Source organism: Microcaecilia unicolor, chromosome 5 (genome assembly GCF_901765095.1).
Source record: "Microcaecilia unicolor chromosome 5, aMicUni1.1, whole genome shotgun sequence".
NCBI lineage: Eukaryota > Metazoa > Chordata > Amphibia > Gymnophiona > Siphonopidae > Microcaecilia > Microcaecilia unicolor.
In genome coordinates this window covers 259,048,495-259,068,368 of record NC_044035.1, presented here as the reverse complement: position 1 = coordinate 259,068,368, position 19,874 = coordinate 259,048,495, and the positions used below count along the sequence as shown (strand labels likewise).

The window sequence follows — 19,874 nt, the reverse complement described above, 5'->3', positions numbered from 1 at the left end:
AAACCTTGATGGCTTAGAGGCAGCAGCTCCATTTGATCTGTATAACTTAGCCAGGCATCAGGGAAGCAGCTCCCCTTGCTGAGGGCTCTAGCTTTCATTCCTTTCTTATGGAACTCCAAGAGATGAGGCTTTTTATACTTCCTCCAAAAAGTCAAGAGGAGACATATCCTGCCCCTTTGAATGGACAGGCATGCCCAGCCCCCATTACCTCATCACCTCCAGGATCAGAACAGGATTAGGGACTCCAGAATGTTCTGTGCAGATACAGAGGGCATGCTGTGGTGTTCTGCTACACCTTAAGTCCACAATTCTGTAAACAGACAAAATACTGAATGAAAGGAAAAACTGAGACCAGATAAGACAGCTAATGGTACCAGTAATCCCAAACTGCCATTATGCCCTCAGTTTGTAGGAATAGAAAGAAGCCTCATTTGTGTAATTATTACAAGACTGACCCACAAGAAAACTCTTTAAATGAATTGCAGACATAAAAAAAAAAGTTTTCCCCCTAAAATTTCAGAAAGAAGCACCCCAAATATTGTAAAATGCTGTTTCCTGCTGAAAATTGCTTCAAGTGCTCCGGTAAGGCCCTTTGCTGCTGTAAGACCCCATTTAACCAATCTTTTCTAGTCTTTCCATAAACATTTGGCAATAAGCCCTGCAGGCACACTTTAGGCACCGCCTCTATCCGTTCTCCTACCAGCTTACAAATTTCCCCTACAACTTGCTGCCAAAACTCAGCAATTTGATATCACACCCACCATATATGCCAAAAAGTTCCCTCTTCTCCACACTCCGTCCAACATCTATCTGAGATTATCTTTTTGACTTCTAGAGGATTTTTAAAAATTGGTCATATTACGCAAAGAGCACATTGAAAACCAGAGTCTTGGCTCCACTCTAGCTTAGGGGACGATGCACAAAACATTAGCACAGCTTTTACCTGGTTTTACCATAGTTGTTACTGGTTAAGCAATGCTCAAATGGTTTCAGTGCAGGTATTAACTCACAAAGAAACTATTATCCCAGACTGCATTAAAATGTTAATGAGGTCATTTGGTATTCCCCGGCCAACGTTTCTCATGCACGTTGCGTGTAGAAAGCTTTACACCAGGTATGCATAGAAGGGTTGGTTGAGAGGAGCAGTGTCTAGTGGCACCATTCTATCCCTCCAACCCAGCCCCAGCTTTACCCAAACATCCCCTCCTTACCCAGCTTAAAAATTCCTCCCCAACTTGACCCGACTCCCCCTTCCCCTAACATTAAAAAAATGCCCTAATGGTCTAGTGCCCCCAGCTGTCTCTATCCCTGCCTCCCACACCAAATAACTGGTAGTCATTAGTTCCCTCCCCCCCAAGTCCCCCCAAAATCCCTGATAGTCTAGTGGGCCCCCCCCCCACACCCCACAACTCCAAACCTAACCCCCCACCCGACCCCATACCATGAAAGAGGCAGGACAGATGCCCATTTGCTCCTGCCTCTGTGTGCCATCATCTGCAAAATGGTGGTGCTCTGTCCCTCATGGTGCATTCTGGGATGTATCAGGTGGGGCCTCGCCTATCTACTGTATATGCTGATTCTGCCCACACTCTGCCCATTCTCTATCCATAGGAACATGTGCTTGTCTGCCAGATAAAAGGAAATGCTATGCTTTCTTGGTACCTACTTTTATATTTTTATAAATGCCTATTTGAGTGCATAAAATATTATTCTACAAGTCACTTAGGGGTCCTTGTACTAAAGCCTAGTGTGCAATATCAGAATTAGTGTGCACTAAATGCTGCACATTCTATTTCATATCTATGGGCCACATGGCATTTAGTGCATGCTAATGTCTGTTATTTCACACTAAACTTTAGTAAAAGGATCTCTTAGAGAACTGGTTCTCAAACCTGGTCCTGGGGGCACCTCAGCCAGTCAGGTTTTCAGTATATCCACAATGAATATTCATAAGATAGATTTGCATGCAGTGGAGGCAGTGCATACAAATTTCTCTCATGAATATTCATTGTGGGTATCCTGAAAACCTGACTGACTGGGGTGCCTCCAGGACTAGGTTTGGGAACCACTGTCTTAGAGAATTACTCCCTTTGGGGTAATTAAGTGTTGCACCAGCACATAAAACCTAGCAAAATTCACTATATTCCACCTGTTTGAAAAAGAAAACAAGGGAAGTTGGGAAACCCCATGAAAAACTGCAAATGCTGAAATGGTTGTGGTGTGAAACAGAAACTCCCATCAAATGCAATGGCAAAAAAAATGTACCCAGCCTCAGGGCCAGTGCAAGGGTGTTAGGTGTCCTAGGTGAACCTTCAGTCTTATATCCACCCTCAATTAACTTTCAGGCCCCTAATCTGCCTTCCCCATGTGGAGGAGTGGCCTAGTGGTTAGGGTGGTGGACTTTGGTCCTCGGGAACTGAGTTCAATTCCCACTTCAGGCACAGGCAGCTCCTTGTGACTCTGGGCAAGTCACTTAACCCTCCATTCCCCCAGGTACAAATAAGTACCTGTATATAATATGTAAGCCGCATTGAGCCTGCCATGAGTGGGAAAGCGTGGGGTACAAATGTAACTAATAATAAAATATTAAACTTCATTGTGTGTGTATGAGTGTATCACATGCACCCCCTCCAAATAAAGAAGCCAATTTCCAAAAGTCATTTACCCAGTCAAATGGGCTAAGAGAACATTGGCCACCCTTCCAGCAGTTAAAAGTACTCATTGAAGGTACTTTGCGTTTGTGGGGCTGTCAAGATCTATCGTTTTGCTTTGACTGCAGCTGTTCTTTGCTCTCCCCCCCCCCCCCCCCCCCCGAAACTAAAGTCCTAGGCACCTGCCTATTCTTGCCTAATGGTTGGGACAACTCTGCCCAGACTTATAAATGATCTGCAGTGTTTTACAGAGCTGCAAAGACTGCAAATGATTCCTACCAGGGTGAGTTTTGGAAAATGTGGGGTATAAAAAACAAGTAAATGAAATGAAAATTCCTTATGGCAGATGCAACTTTGCTTTATTGTGCTGTCAGTACTGCTTTCATTCTGTTCCTTCCCCATCCGGATTTTCAGAGCACTAACACCACCTGTTCCTTGGCATTTCAGAATCTGTTTCTTTACCAAACGTCAGCTCAGTGTGTTTGGAAAACAATATTGTACTCAGTTGTGAGGTGAACAACAGGGGCAGCCCAAAGATGAGCTTGTTTCTGGAAGATAAATTATTGGAAAATTCTAGAGAGATTCCTACCACCAAGATGACCAAACAAGTAAAAAAAAGCAATTCTTGGAACAGCTTCAAGTGCATCACCCAAAACAAAGTCAGTGAGAAAAGTGCACAGATGAACATCTCCTGCCCTTCAGGTAAGACTTGGTGCTTCTTGTGTCAGAGTTTCTGAAACACAGGTATCTTTGTGACATATGTGCCCTTTTGCTCTTTTAATCCTATTTGCAGTATAAGTATAGATAGCAGAGTGGGGTGGACCAGTGGAGCTATGGCTCAGTCCAAGTTTTTGCCCCATACTGCATGAGCAACTATGAAGCGTGGAGAGCATTTCCCCCGAGTGTAATTGTTATAATGTCTGGGTGACACACACCATGCTCCAGTGCACCAAATCTCTAACATGAAAATCTAATGTTTTACAGTATACCAGGTGTATAGTATTCATAAAGGAAGACCAAATAACAGGATGCTGTATCCACAGAATAAAACTTAAATATAGATATCTTAGAGGAGAGGTGGGAGGATATGATACAGATATTCAAATACCTCGAAAGGATAAGCAATGTGGAAGAAAGAACCCTTTTTCAGAGGAAAGAATGTTCTAGAACAAGAGGTCACTATATGAAGTTCTAAGAGGGCAACTGCAGAAGCAACATCAGAACATATTTATTTTAAGCATTAGATGGATGTCCCATTTTCTTAGCACGTGAAGGATGTACATATGCATTAAAAATGTATAGTGTAGTTCGTGAAGTTTTGCACTTTCTATCAAGGATACCCCTTGTAAACTTGTGAGCAAATGTTCTACTGAATGATCCAAAATCTCAAACCCATTAAGCCACTACCCCAGAAAGGGGCGAGATACCCAATGGTTTCATGACCCCCTCATAATATCTTCCCACCAAACCTTTGGATTCTGCTGGTAAGGATTAACAGTCATCAAAAATGTATTCTTGAAAATTAATCCAATAATCAGTCCGTAAAGAATGAACATAGTGTCTGATTTGCAAATAAGCATTCCAGTTCCTGGCTTGGAGTCCATAGGTAGCTTTTACTGTATCATAGTCAAGAAGAGCAGCCTTATCGTCCTCTACTCAATGGAGCACTTGCTTTAATTCATTTTGACCCCAATGTTTGTATCTTGGATCAACTAGCCCTGGAACAAAATCAGCATTACCACAGGTAGGCAAATACTTAGAACAAATGATGGAGGCCAAATTGCTTCCTCAATATCATCCATGCCCAGCGCAGTGATCTAAGTAACAAATTAATTTTAATAGAACGTGGAAACCAGGAACGGCAAGTAAGGGGGATCCATACCTTCCACAAAGCAACAAAGCACAACACACAAGGGTGGAAGCGAATGGATTCCAAGTGACCAGCCCAAACAGGAAATAAGAGCATCAAAATAAGTTTATTGGGACCCTAAATGGTCCGTGTTTTGGCAAACAAGCCTTCCTCAGGGGTCGGAATGCTTTAAAATGCAACAGCAATGCAGAAAGCATATGAGCCTTTAAAAAGGCACAGTAATAAAGCACTGCATCTGTGAAGTTTGGTTCACCTTGAATGAGACCGGTTACTTCACAATAGAACATGGAAGACACTGTGCCTTCTCATGGATCAGAAAGGACAAAGCTATAGACTGTTCCAAAGTCACACCACAGAATTCAGATGTTTCAAAATGTCAATTCCAAACATCACATACATGACAATACAGTAAGCTTTCCAGTATGGCAGTCCTAGACTGCCCTACTGCCTTAGAAGTTGTAAATGGCAGAGACTTAGCCTCTGTTTCTTAGTTCTCCACAAAAAGTTTACTGTTCCAAAAAACTAAAATCACAGGGTTTCAAAATAAGGAGAAGATGTAATAGATACAACCATTTAGGTAAAATAATCATTTTAAAAAGTTGCACTCCACCCCATAGAGAGGTAGGCAAACATTGCCATTTTTTTAACACAGAGTCTTGTCTCATTGAGCAATGTGGTCATGTTGCATGAATACAGATTTACTAGAGTGAGGTGTAAATAATCCTAAGTATTTCAGCCAGGGAGGGATCAACTGGGGTCTATGACACTGCACCAAGAATACAATTGGGCAGACTATATAGGGTTTATTTATTTATTTATTTTAAAATGACTTCTATTCCACCTTCATAAAATCAATTGAATTAAGTGGTTTACAAAAAGAATAGCAATAAAAATATTAAAAAATAAAACCAATACAATCAACAGAGACATTTATAAGTGTAGTACCACTTTAGGTAAGTCATGAATGTTGAAATGCAGACATTTTAATGAAAACATGTCAAGCCTGCGACATATTTTAGAATATCAGGATTGTATGCGTAAGCTTATAGTAAAATCAATTTATCTCCACCTCTCAGCCAAGAGGCATAAAAAATGTGAAAAATGTATGATCTCACAAAATATTGCCATGGTAAAACACAGAAATCCAGAATGTTCTGAAAGGGTGCCTATGATGCAGAAACCAGCTCCAGATGGGTAAACATGTATATGCCATGCCTCTACATGTGAGTAACTAGCATCCACAAAGTCCCCTGGCTGTGGAAACTGCCCGTCTAGCGCCTGCATGGAAAAACACTTAGCAGAATTTGGGTGGTGGCACTAAACGTGCAGCACTATACATACAGCACTATCTGTACAGCTTCCAGTTGCAGTGGTAAATGTCAAGATATGTGCAGAACATATACAGTCCCTACAATCAAATTCTCACGTGCATGGAAGTGATGGAACCAAGAGGAAGTGGAACTTTTCATAGAAAGAGAGCAAGCTGCTGACCCTTCTAGTGATCCAAAAAAAGCACCGCTCATCACAGGCAGCAGCAAGAAGGTTCTGGGAGGATATTCGGAAGACCCTGGCAAGGTAAGGACCCACATTGTCCACAAGTCCCCACACCTATCTTAGACCAGGGTAAGCATCATAACTACCCCACTGTAGATTGCACATGTACCCAGATGCAGATAGCTGAGGTCACAGCACAGTGGCAGGGTGAACAGTGCACCATCACACTGCACACAGGCTGCCTAATGCAGCACCCATGTCCAAGAAGATAAACCTAGGACTCCCCCCCCCCCCCCATGCCAAAGACACCTGTCTAGTGCATTTACCTGCACCAGCCAGCCCTGCCAGGACTGTCCACAAAGGACAGGTCACCCTTTCACATTCTCCTCATCCATCCCTACAAAAATCCATCGTGATGTGACACCAGATGACACCTCACTCTGGGGAATGTCTTACAGATGGCTCCAACAGCAACCACAACCTGCAATGTGCTATCATGGGTGTGCCACTCATAGGCAGTATGAACCAGACAGTAATGCACACAGCCCTGGCAAAAAAAAAAATGTGTCTAACTACCAAACGCACCTGGCGGATACCCCAGTATCTCCTCTGGTCAGGGCCGGTCTTAGGCAGGGGCGACAGGGGCAGTCGCACAGGACCTCGTGCTCCCAGGGGCCCCACGGCGGCGGCCTCAGCATGTCCCTTTTTCTCCATCTCCCCACATTGAATCTAGCATCTCTCCTTCCCTCATCCTCTAGAGTCTAAAGTTACTTCACCCCCCGGCACCAGCTGGCAGCTGCCTATGATTAAGGCACACTGCTGGGGCCGAAGTCAGGACCTTCCTTCTGCCGGTCCTGCCCGTGTAGAAACAGGAAGTTACATCACAGAAGATGAGACCAGCAGATGGAATGCCCTGAAGTCGGCAACAGCAGTGCAGGACCTGACACCCTAAACTACCATGCTCTCACCTTCTTTATCCTCCTGCATGCAGCGTCTATTTCTCTCTCCTTGCCCCCCTCCCCCCAGGTACCTTTCTCTGTCTCTCCCTTCTCTTCTGCCAGTGGGCAAAGCTTTCTCTGCATTGTGACAAGGGCAAGGGCAACAATGTAAGCAGGCTGCTTTGGCAGCCCCGGAGGACTTCCCTCAGCCACGTCTCACCCTCTTTGAAGCCCCTCAAGAGCAGGATGGATGCTGCCCTTGCCCTTGTCACGATGCAGAGGAAGCTTTGTCTGCCAGCAGGAGAAAGGGATAAGTGCTACGTTGAGGGGGCAAGGAGATAGGGGTAGGTGTTGGGTTCAGGGTGCAAGGAGAGAGGGGTAGGTGCTAGGTTTGGGGGGGGCAAGGAGAAATGGGTAGATGCTAGAATTGAAAGGGGGCAAGGAGAGAAGGATAGGTGCTGGCATTGAGAGGGGAGATGCTACAGAAGTGGAGGGTGGGCACCAATTTATAGGTTGCAGGGTGCGCCAGCCCTGCAGCAGTGTGCCTCAATTGCAGCTGGCGCTGGGGTGAAGTAACTTTAGAGGATCCGAGAGGGAGGGAATGACGCTTGATTCGAGGTGGGGAGAAGGAAGAAATATGTTGAACCTGTCAGGGAGGGAGGGAGGGAGGAAGAGAGAGATAGACATAAGCTGGACTATTGAGAGGGGGTCTTTACCTGGGGGAACTAGAGAGAGATGGACATGAGCTGGGCTGGGGAAGGGGAGGATGGAGGGAGATGGACCTATGCTGGGCCAGGGAGCGGGGCTGGGAGGAGATGGGAATGTGCTGGGCCAGGGGGCTAGAGGGAGATAGACATGTGCAGGGCCGGGGGGGCGTAGGAACGAGATGGAGATGTGCTGGGCAGGAAGAGGGCACTGAAGGGAGATGATGTGCTGGATGGGGGGGGGGGGGGGGGGGGGTTAGAAGGAGAGGGAGATGGATATGTTCTAGACCTGCCGCATTTTGGTCCAAAGTTTTGTTCTGTCGCAGATAGACTATTGTAATGCTGTCTATGCGAGATGCAGGGAATATATCTCCAAAAGCTGCAAACAGTACAAAATATGTCTGTGTATTTGATCTGCGGCTTATCCAGATACGACCATGCCACACCATTGCTGCAATCTTTGCACTGGCTACCAGTAAGAGCAAGAGTAGTTTTCAAAATTTGTGTTTTCGTATACAAGGTTGTTTATGGCACAGCTCCAAGCTACATGATGTCACTGGTAGAGCTAGCATTGCAGAATCTTAAGGAAAGGCTGAGAGATCATCTAATAATCCACCTCCCTAGCTGTAAAGAGGTGGTCTATAAATCAGCCCATATTTCCAGCTTTCAATATAAGATGACCAAATGTTGGAATGTATTGCACAAAGATATATGCCATGACCTATCTTATGAAAGATTTTGTAAAAAAAAAAATGAAAACATTTTTATACAAGAAATTTCTGCTAATAGATGTGACTTAAATCTGGGTTGTATAAGATATTCCTGACAGTCGCGACCTGAACATGTATATCTTCCCTCTCCTACCTTAGGATCTGTTAACCCACCTATGGGTTTCAAGCCTAATACCTAGGATCTGTTAACCCACCTTTGGGCTTCTCATGCCAATGATGCATCCACAAACTGTATCTGTATCTCTGCCTAAGTTTATGCAAGCCACATAGGACCAAGCTCATAATTCGGATGATTGTGGAGCATAAATCCAATAAAATGAAATTTCCTCCTCTAGGGCTGGGGGGCAGATTTGTGTATATATGAAAGTTGTGTGTGGAAAAAGCTACACACAGCTTTCGTACACACAGCGGCAAGATTAATCTATGGAAAAACCAAATTTGAAAGTGCAAAACCCCTCCGTGAGAAACTACATTGGCTTCCTGTCAAAGATCGAATCACCTTTAAAATTTGTTCCCTTGTACACAAAATTCTCTATGAAGTCCCTGACTACATGATTAACCTAATCAACCTACCACCAAGGAATGCATTGAGACTATCCCGTTCATATCTAAATCTTCATTAACCCAAACTGCAACGGGCTTAAGTATAAATCCACATATGCTTCATCCTTCTCCTTTATAAACTCACATTTATGGAATTCTTTACCAAAAACTATAAAAATCATCCACAACCATCTGAGTTTCAGGAAATCTCTTAAGACTATATTATTCAGAAAAGCCTACTCCAAGGACTCAACATATGTCTCCACTGCCTGATACACTTCAATCTACTGACTACTTTGTACATACCATCCCTCCCCCTTCTTCCCTGGTTCCCCTGTTCTTTTCATTCCTTCCCCTTCCTCCCTATTATTATTATTGTATTAGATTAATTTACTGCATTGGCGTTCACCTCTGCGGTGCGATGTAAGCCACATTGAGCCTGCTACAGTTGGGAAAATGTGGGGTATAAATGAGATAATAAATAAATAAAGCTGGTTCTGATTCAAGGCAGTGCTGCTTTGGCTTCTGTGAACTGATTTGTGCTTGTTGTGACTCCATGGCTGGTGAACTCCAGTGTGAACAAGTTGCATCTGATATTTTCTTTCATCAGTTATGGGTCCCATTTCTCTCCACGTTTGCAATCAACATGGCCCCTCTGTTTTTAAGGCTTTTGTTTTCCGAGCAGCTGTTAAAATTTTCTCCAGTATCTCATGAGTTTTTATGTGCTCAGACTTTGCTTTATCTCACAGTCACTGCACATTTTCCTTTTCTCATGCTTCTCTGATCGCAGAGGTTTTCTGTTGTCTGGGGGTTTGCCCAGCTTGGTAGGACCTAAAAAATGTTGCCATGGAGCCACGTCTACACCACATGCTGTTGAGGGCATGCACAGAGCAGCCACACTTACCGACTGACTGTTCTACGCATGTCCTGGTGCTTTCCCTATCGAGCTGCACGCTAAAAGTCCATGCTGCTCATTTGCATACAATTTCTGCTCTTCGTTTCCACCTCGGTAATTTCTACCAAGGTGGAAATAGCAAACAGTTGTTTCCGGGGACTTTTGTGCATCGGCCCCTCAGTTCACTCCAGCCTCCCTCCTCACCACCTATTTCCTGTAGGCTTCTGGCTGGAATGGAGGACATGAAAGTAGCTCTTCTCTACTTTGTCTGTTGCTCCCTGTTCAGGAAGAGAAAATGGAAGTCACAGGAGGAGAGAGGCTGAATTAGGGAGCAGAATAGCTCTTATCTGCTTCAGCCTCTCTCCTTCCCTCCTGCTTCCAGCAGGCTGCCTAGGAGGGGAAGGGTTGGAGCAAGATGCAGAGGGTTATTTCCTGCTGAAGGAGATTTGGGGCACTGACCAATAGAGTCAGGGCATGAGTCCATGACTAGCTTCATCCCTACTAGCAAGTTCCAAATTAGGTGGGCCTGGAGTAAAAGTGGAGGAGCCCAGATCTTCCATGTCTATTCTTGGCTATATCACTGGGATGAGGCAGAGATGGCCAATTCTCAGCTTCCAAGCTGGACTGCAAGAACTGCTTTCTGCTGATGTGGGGGATTATTTTATAAGAAGTCAACTGTGTGAAAAGTTCAAAAAGGCACCTATTTTGTAAAGAGCCTGTGTACCTTCATAAAAAGGCCCCTACAATGACACCCAGTAATGCACATAAGCTCACACACAAATTTACACCTGTTCCAACACACATGTAAAAACCATGCATGGTCTCTATGCATATGCATACATTTTATACTGTCAAATACACACATACATTACAACACTAACCAAACTATGCCGTCATGAACTCCTACATACAGATTGATTGAAAACAGACACACTTTTTCTGTGAGCCAACTTTTTATGCATATGTATGCCACACAATTTTAAAGAGCCTTTTTTTTTCAATCTAAAATAAACTTGGCACCTAGATCCAAGATGGTGGCTTTGTGCTGAACTGCTGCATTGGGTTTTTATCTTTGGTATTCTTTTTGCTCTGAAGATCTTCTTCTGGATGGAGAAGTATAAAGGCCGGCAGTCAAGTAAGACCTTCTTGAAATCTGCCATGCCTTATGTGGGCCCGACAGATTATGTAACCTGAGCAGGGGAAAGGCGGTTAGGTACATATAGTAGCATGCTGGGACATAGTTCTGTCAAGGGAAGACTGGACCCGTACATTGGGCAGAGGCAACATTGAGCCTGGACTTGAGGCACTTCCCTGGACCCGGAAGTGAAGCACCTTGCTCTGGAGGGAGAGTTAGGTGTGGGTGGCAAACTAAGCATGCTTCCCCCTGCTAGAGGAGGAGGTACCTGTGTGGCATCTAGCTGCTGCAGGATTAGTGGAGTGGAGGCAGCCATGCCCAGGGCCCTCTGGTGGCTGAGAAGAAGGTTTATCTTGGGGGCATGTTGCTTCTTTGTCTGCATCTATCTTGGAAAAGCCTTCAGCTATGTCAATAGGTATCATTTGACTGGCTATTTCTGACTTAAGTAAGACCATAGGCGGTCGGTGGCCAAACTGTTTGGGGAGGCTAAAGGGGGCGGGGTTAGGGGTGGGGCCAGGAGTGGAGCTTAAATCCATAATTGTCTGATAACACACAGAAAAAAAATAAATAAAAATAAAAGTCACAATTAATACCTTTTATTAAATTTAGATATTAGCTATGTATCATATGTCAAAGAATAAAGTGGTTGCTCAAAGCATATTCTAAGCACAATCGCTCAACTGCAAAACACTATGCACAACTTTGTGCAAAAACACACTCAGAACCTTACTGTACCATAAATATTACACTGGGCAGAACCTAATACACCAATATACCACCCATATGGAAAATGCAGACCGTCAACAATATGAAACAAGAGATCATAATATCATGATACGTGTAGAGCCACAAAACACCCTAATTCATGTTTAATGTGGGATAAAATGCCATAAATAAGTAAATATAAACTTTTAATGTTGAGCACCTAATTCTGAAAGTGGACATATTCCAAACACTATAATGAAAATAAAATAATCTTTTCTACCTTTCTTGTCTGGTGACTTTGTTTTTCTGATCATGCTGGCCCAGTATCCAATTCTGCTGCTATCTGTCCTCTTAACTCCGTTTCCAGGGCTTCCTTTCCATTTATTTCTTCACTTTCCGCCTTTCTTCTTCATTTCTTGCCCTACATCCGTAAGTAAAAGCTGGGTCCTGCGCAGACTTGACTGTCCAGTGGATCCAGCTTCTGCCTATTTTCTTCCTCCATGTGCAGTTTTTCTCTCTTCCTTTTCCCTCATCTCATCTCCTTCCTCACTCTTCCCTTCCCTCCATCCATGTCCAGCAACCCTCCTCTCCCCTCCATCCACCCATGTCCAACAACCTTCCTTATGTACAGTGCAAAATATACAGATAGCAGATTTTAATTCCCAAATCTGACAAATTTCAATCAATAAATGGAAAATAAAATTATTTTTCTACCTTTATGCCTGGTAATGCTATTTTTCTAAGCATAGTAGTCTCATTCTCTCTCTGTATCCCTTAGATCACTGTCCAGGGCCTCCTGTTCATTTGCCATGTTATATTTTCTCAATGTCTTCCACTCAGACATTGATTTTTTTCTTTCATGCTCATCTTCCCCCAATACATTTTTTGCCTCTCAATGTTTCTATGTGATCACTTCAAGATCACTCCTAGAATGTCCTCTATGTGATATATTGATATATTCAATTTATATTTACTCATTCAAAAACAGACCCAGGATAACACAGTAATAAATATACAGTAGCAGATATCTGCAAAACATTTACAGTAAAGTCAGCATTCGCCACTTCTCCCAACTCTACCTAAGCACTCTCCCTCCCCTTCTCCCCCCCCCCCCCCCCCCCCCGACACTGTCCGGTTGATATTTAGTGCTTTTTAACCAGCCAGGAATGGCTCCTGGCTGGTTAGCCAGCTAACTGCTAATATTCAGTGGGATACAGTCAGATATCTCTGCTGAATATCTGTGGTTAGCGCATAGTAGCTAACCAGCTATAACGTGTGATATAGCCGGCCATCTGCGAATATTCAAGTACTGGCCGGCTAAGTTTAGCAGCCAAATTGGTCCACCTAAATAGCAGTCCTATCTTTAGCTGCTACAAATTTAGCCAGCCAGCGCTGAATATTCACTTAGCCGGTTAAGTTTGAGATAGCACAAAATAACCCAGATATTCAATGCTGGTCACTGGAAACAGCCCAGCATTGAATATCTGACTATCCGGAGTCAGCGCCAATCGTGGCACTTTTGCGGGCTGCCTCCTGTGGTCTGAATATCGGGCCCTATCTGTCTTTCTGTCTCTCTCCCTCCCCCCTCTTCCTTCCCCCAGGCACTCTCTCTCTCTCTCTTTCCTTTCCCCTCTCCCCATATGATCTCATTTCCTTTCATTGCCACCCCCTTCTCTCCCTGGCACATTTTCTCTTACTCTATTGCCCAGCCCCCCCCCCCCCCCCCCTCCTCCAACACACATACACACACACATTCTTTCTACCTCATGAGCTCCTGCAATGCTTTCTTTTGGCTTCCCTCTTTAAGTGGAATGCTATGGAAAAACCCCAACTGCCTTCTAGATAGTTTGCATATGGAGTAGTAACAGAAAACCTGCACCTCCATCTGCTCTTATACATAATTATATGTAGTGTACTTATATATTTACTTTAAAAAAATTCCCACCCTCCTTGAAGGTAAAAGAATCAGCTGATGTTTCTTTGAGTTTTTGTGGCTGTCAGAACCTGTTTTGCTTTTACTGAGCTGCATTTTTGCCACCCCCTAGAAACTGCTGCCCTAGGCAGGTGCCAGTTTGTCCATAGTTGTCCATAGCTGGCTCTGAGTCTCTCCTATCTGTTCTACAGGCATGATACCCTTCAAGACATCCCTTTGTATTATTTGCATAGCTACTGCTCAAAGTATGTACATTTCTTATATTTCCTCTTTCTCTCGGTATAGGGAACTGTAGTACAGGAAACAAAGGTTAAATGTTGCTTGAAGGTCTTTGGTCAGGACAGTAAAATAGTACACAACTGGCAGGTAACTCCGTACGCTACAAAGAGTAGCAAGCCTCATTTGGCAAGCCACAGGGCAGGGGACCATGGATGGGAAAATGTACACAGGTTAAGAATGATATTTTCTCTATACCCCATTCTCTGTGGATAAGGTTTACAACGTACACTGTCTGCTTACTGAAGCTGGCAAAGTCTTCATACAACTTGGTGACTTAACAATCACTTTTTCTCATCTAACAGGTAACAGCAGCTTAGACAACACTGTTCCTGCCCCCTATGAGACCATCACTGCTGCTGCTGCCTCTCTGAAGACCACTGCTACCACTGTTAGGATGGTCCTCATCTGGCCCATTTTTGTTGCTAATTTTTTGTAAATACTTAGCGTTATTTCTGATTTAAATGTTATCTTTTGGATATTGAGTGATCTTCTTTATTTCATCACTATATCTGTGAACATAGATAGTATAGCCTGAAAGTTCACAAAAAACAACCCCCTCCCCCCCTCCTTCAATATTCAGCCTGCGACAGTCAGCAGTTTTTAAGTCACTGACATCTGCTGGCTGAATTAAGCCCTGACATTCAATGCTGGGCTAGGTCCAGGCAGCATTGAATATCTGGGTCAGTGCAGTCACCTGGAAGTTAGCTGCATACCAGCTGATATTCAGGCCAGTGCCAGGCTAGCTTGGTGGATAAAGTTAGGACAGCCTTTTTGATCTCCTAACTTTACTTGTTTACTCAACCAGTTAGACTGAATGTTGCCACTAACCAATCAAGTGCTGGCTCTGCCCAAACCCCACCCATGGACTGCCCTGACACTAACTGAACAGTCCTAGAAAACAAATGGGCAAGCAATCCGCTAGTCCCAGTAGAATGAAAGATGCAGAAGTTGACACAGTGAGAAATGAATGACAACTTTTATTGTAAAATGCGGGTAAAGGGTGCCCTACACGGCTGTGTTTCGCCCTGCTGGGCTGCTTCAGGGGCAATACAATACTAGTAAACATAAATACATAAATTAAAATATGCATAAAACCATATACATACGCATCAAATCGATTAAATAAAATTACATAATCATATCAACAAATACATAGTGACATAGATATACAAACAAGTAAGTACATATAAAATGCGTGGGGAGCCAGTTATGATACCATTACATACCCTCAAGGAGTAATCCTGTCACTTTCATCAAAGTGGAAACCTGGGGTAGAAGGGTACTACCAAAACCCAGGAAAACTGAAACAAATGAGTGTAAACAGTAGAGTTAGATTTTAAAAAATATATACCATATATGTTTAAAAAAACCAATCTAACTCCAGTGCTGCCGAGATGGGGACGGGGGTTTGGGGGGACAAGATTCCCCTGGCCCAGCCTCCAAGGACAGCCCGGTGCCGGCGATCAAAAGAGAGTGTTTCCTGCTGGCCACAGGCAATCCTGCCTATGAGGAGAAAACAGGAAGGTACTTCACAGGAGGCGGGACACGGCAGGAAGAAGGACCTATATCCGGCAGAGCACTCTCTCTCCGCTGCTGCGGGAGGGGGGTGGCGGGTCAGAGGGGGTAGCAGCTGGGGGGCAGTGGTGGCAATGGAGGAGCCACAGCAGGGCCCTGAAGATCGTTTGTCCCTGACCCAGCTTTGTCTCTCAGTGGCTCTGTCTAACTCTACCATTTACATTCATTTGTTTCAGTTTTCCTGGGTGTTGGTAGTACTCTACTACCTCAGGTTTCCACCTTGAGGAAAGTGACAGGATTACTCCTTGAGGGTAAGTAATAATATTGCAACTGGCTCTCCACGCATTTTATATGTACTTGTTTGTATATCTATGTTACATCAAAATGAAGAGATGCTCTACCAATTACATAATGGGAGCTACACTGCCACAGTCCTGGAAGCAGTTTGAGAACATCAATTGATCTCTCAGATGCCTACTTCTGCTCCCCCACCTCTTTTACCTACATGGCGCACGATGTACTGCATGACAGAAACTTCACCTGGCCTCCATGATATTGGCCCAAGGATACCATAGAGGCATTATAAGACAGTGTAACATCAGAGCAGATCCCCCCTCTTTGAAGAAGTGCTAAGGTGAAGCAAAGCAGAATGAGCACTTCAAGAGGGGTTGGTATAGATCAGAGAATGTACTAAAATGCAGGGTGCTGAGCGCAAATTCTATAATGGCATCTGGGCACCCAAATTCTGTTTTAGAATAGTGTGTAAATTGTCATCTGCTCACCCACATGTAGGCGCTATCACTTACGCCATGTATAAGGCAGGCGTAAATGTTAGCAGATAAATGTTTCACCTTGGCTTGTAACTTATAGAGGGGCATTTTTGAAAGGTCGTCCAAGTATGAATTAAGGCGTCCTCACGAAGTCGGCCAAAATGAGGAAGGTATAATCGAAAAATAGTATGGACGTCCTTAGACTTTCCATTATCGCAGTGCGAAACGCCCAAATCAGGGACGCCCAAAGTATAGTAAAAAGGACGCCCATCTTCCAGAACCATGGAAGGACGTCCCTAAAACATTCACTGTACTTGCCAATTTGTCATATCAACGTCCTTCGCCGGTTCTACGAGAAAGATGTCCTTATTACTATACTTTGGACTTCTCTGATGTACCTGGTTGTTCTGCAAGTACAGTGCATATAGTTGCGGACAACCTTCCCCGGGCCTTATGCTACTTACAATATCTTCCCATCTAAATGATCCCGGAGGAAGATAACAATGCTAGGCAAGGAAATCATAAAAGATTTAAACATCATCAACAACATACATCTTCAATCTGTGTTAATGTGTAGTTTTTCATACAGAACATAGTGTCCTATGGGTTCTCTCTTACTTAAAGCAGTTTCAATTAAACGTTGTACTAAGCTTCTAATACAGGGTGTTATACAGCAGCCAAGAAGTACAAATACAGCAATAATGATTATCAATGTGGTGAAACCAGATAATATGAAGGTTTTCCATAGCATGGTGAACATTGTATTGCAGATTCATACTAGCACCTATTTTACAAAAGGTTTGCTCTCTCATACATCAAAACCTGGCTACACTTCTGGCACTTGCCACAGCCGCGGGCCACACAGGCATTCTGTGCTAAGGTTCCCTGCTCCCCGGAACAGGAAGTAACCTGTTCCGGGGCAGAGGGAGCAGGGAACCAACGGAGCCGACAGGCGCGCGTCTGCTCTCTGCACCCTCCAGCAGCGTGCACCTGGGGCGGACCGCCCCCACCTTGCTACGCCACTGCTACATGGTCACAAGGGAAGACTGCACCAAGCAGACAACTGCCCAAAACAGGAAACTTTGCAGACAAAGGGTTAAACTAAGCTCTGAGACACACACAGCTGCCAGAGGCAGGAACACTGCAGACAATGGGTTAATAGGAAGTACAGGGAAAAAACAAACAGACAACCCCCAGGGAGAGAAACAAAGGGTCCTGAGTCTGCTACAAGGGCAGGACATACAAAACAGAATACAGACACAGCACAAAAGGGTAACTCCAAGGGAAGGGAAACCAAAACAAACAAACTGAAACGGGACAAGGAAGGAACTCACCACACCAGGGGCGTATCTGGAATCCGGCGGTAGGGGGGGCCAGAGCCAGAGAGGGGGGGCACATTTTTGCCTCCCCCCCCCCCCCGCCGCCGCCTCTCTCCACCCCCTCCCCGCCGTCAACCCTCCCCCGCTGCTTACTTTTGCTGGCGGGGTCCGACCCGCAATCTCCATATTTCGGCTTCCTCCGTGGCCATGTGCTTCCAGGAAGTAACGCTGCAGCGCTGATTCGTTGAATCTAGTTCGGCATCTGACGTGTGGGACGTCAGACGCCGAACTAGATTCAACGAATCAGCGCTGCAGCGTTACTTCCTGGAAGCACATGGCCACGGAGGAAGCCGAAATATGGAGATTGCGGGTCGGACCCCGCCAGCAAAAGTAAGCAGCGGGGGAGGGTTGACGGCGGGGAGGGGGGCCAGGGCGAAATCTGCGGGGGCCCAGGCCCCTGTGGCCCCACGCAGATACGCCCCTGCACCACACAGCACCCCAGCCACACAGAGAGAATCCCAGGTGCAGTGAGAGAGGTAATTAGACACATGTTGAAAGCAGCTGGCAGACAGAGACAGCAACAGCAAACTGCAGGCAAAGTAAGGAGTAACCAAACTCCACAAAATCACAGAGCTAATAGCTCAGACAGAGCAAAGGTAAGGCTTCAGCAGAACAGGAATAACGCCAAAGCAGGGGCTGTAGGGAAAGGTAAGCTTAAGTAGATCAGACTGACATCAGCTCAGCCCCTGACAGCCAATCAGGAGCGGTTCCAAGCATTCCCCTGCCTGACTAGCAGAATTCTACAGAGTCATAACAACTTAACAAAGATCTGGGTTTTCTAGCCCATTATGAACCATAAAATTCTACTGCTTTGTCACCCTCTTATCTACCATCCATCTCCCCCCCCCCCCCCCCCCCCCCCCCCCGTCTCTCATCCATCCAGCCCCCTCCCTCCTATTTCTCACCTAACCCACCCCACCCTCTTCCTATGAAACTGTCATTGGAATGCTTTTGTGTTTCACTTATATATACTATTTGTCAACATTTGCTTATTTCTGATCTGAAGAAGAAGGGTTGCCTTCAAAAACTAATCAAAAAATGTATTTAGTCCAATAAAAAAGATATCATCTTATTTTCTTTCTATATTTTGTTTTATTTCCATTTATTAACAATGGTGAAAGAAAGCCAGAAGTGTTTAAGGAGAGAGCAGGGTAGAGGATGCCCATTCTCCCCATCAACTTCTAAGCAACTTGTAGATGCAAGGAAAAAACACAATTTGAAGTGTCTGTATACAAATGCTAGACCCCTAACATATAAGATAGGAGAGTTAGAGTATATAGCACTAAATGATGAGGTAGATATAGTAGACATCTCAGAGACCTGGTGAAAGGAGGACAATCAATGGGACACTGTTTTAACAGGGTACAAATTATATTGCAATGATAGAGAAGATCATATTGGAGGGGGGTGTGCACTATATATTAGAGAGAATTGAATCAAGCAAAATAAACATTCTACATGAAACAGCAGCGTGGAATCATTATGGATAGAAATTCCATGTGTGAAGGGAAAAAGTATTCTTGTAGGGATGTACTATCTTCCGCCAGATCAGAATGAACAGACAGACGAAGAAATATTAAAAGAAATGAGGACAGCTGGCAAATTGGGCAGCAGTGTCATAATGGGCAACTTCAATTACTTCAATATTGACTGGATAAATGTTACATCAGGAAGCACTAGGGAGGTAAAATTCCTAGACTTAATAAATGATTGCTTCTTGGAGCAACTGGTCCAGGAACTGACAAGAGAGGGAGCCATTTTAGATCTAGTCCTTAGTGGAATGCAGGGCTGTATAAATTTGGAATGCCCCTGAAACACCCCCTAGCCACTCCCCCCCCCCAAAAAAAATTTACATGTGTTAGGATTTATGTGTGGCTCATTATAGAATATGATCTACACATAGATCCTAATTAAAGCCAATTAATACCAATAATTTGTGTTAGCAGCCAATTATTGGCGCTGATTGGCTTAAGCAATTAAGTTTTACGCGGAAATCACCTACGCATGCTAATTTGCATGTGCAACTTTAGTCACTTTTTATAGAATCCAGGGGTTAGTGTGCAGTAAGTGTACTGTCTCTTCAGGTGCTAGACACACTCCCAACAGATAACGCAGAGGCTTTGCCATTACCATTTCTTAATCACCACCATTAACATGCAGTAACTGCAACATATTAATCCGAGACCAAAGTCTTTGAAAATTTCCCCCCCAGACTCAGAAAATTTCACTCACAGACTCAGAGATCAAGCATTTATGTGGTGATTCTTTTCCGAGGTGGGCTTAGGACCATATTTATGGATGACAAGAGTGCACAAAGCCCAAGAGTTGATTG

General features: G+C 44.4%; 1 protein-coding gene across 2 annotated transcripts in view; it reads left to right on the top strand.

The window, feature by feature from the left end:
- Positions 1-19,874, top strand: part of LOC115471400 (T-cell surface antigen CD2-like) — a 60,221-nt gene that overhangs the window by 16,562 nt on the left and 23,785 nt on the right. For both annotated transcript variants that reach the window (XM_030205104.1, XM_030205103.1), the window contains exon 3: positions 3,099-3,353. In XM_030205104.1, the coding sequence (XP_030060964.1) occupies positions 3,099-3,353 (255 nt within the window). The remainder of the gene's footprint in view (positions 1-3,098; positions 3,354-19,874) is intronic.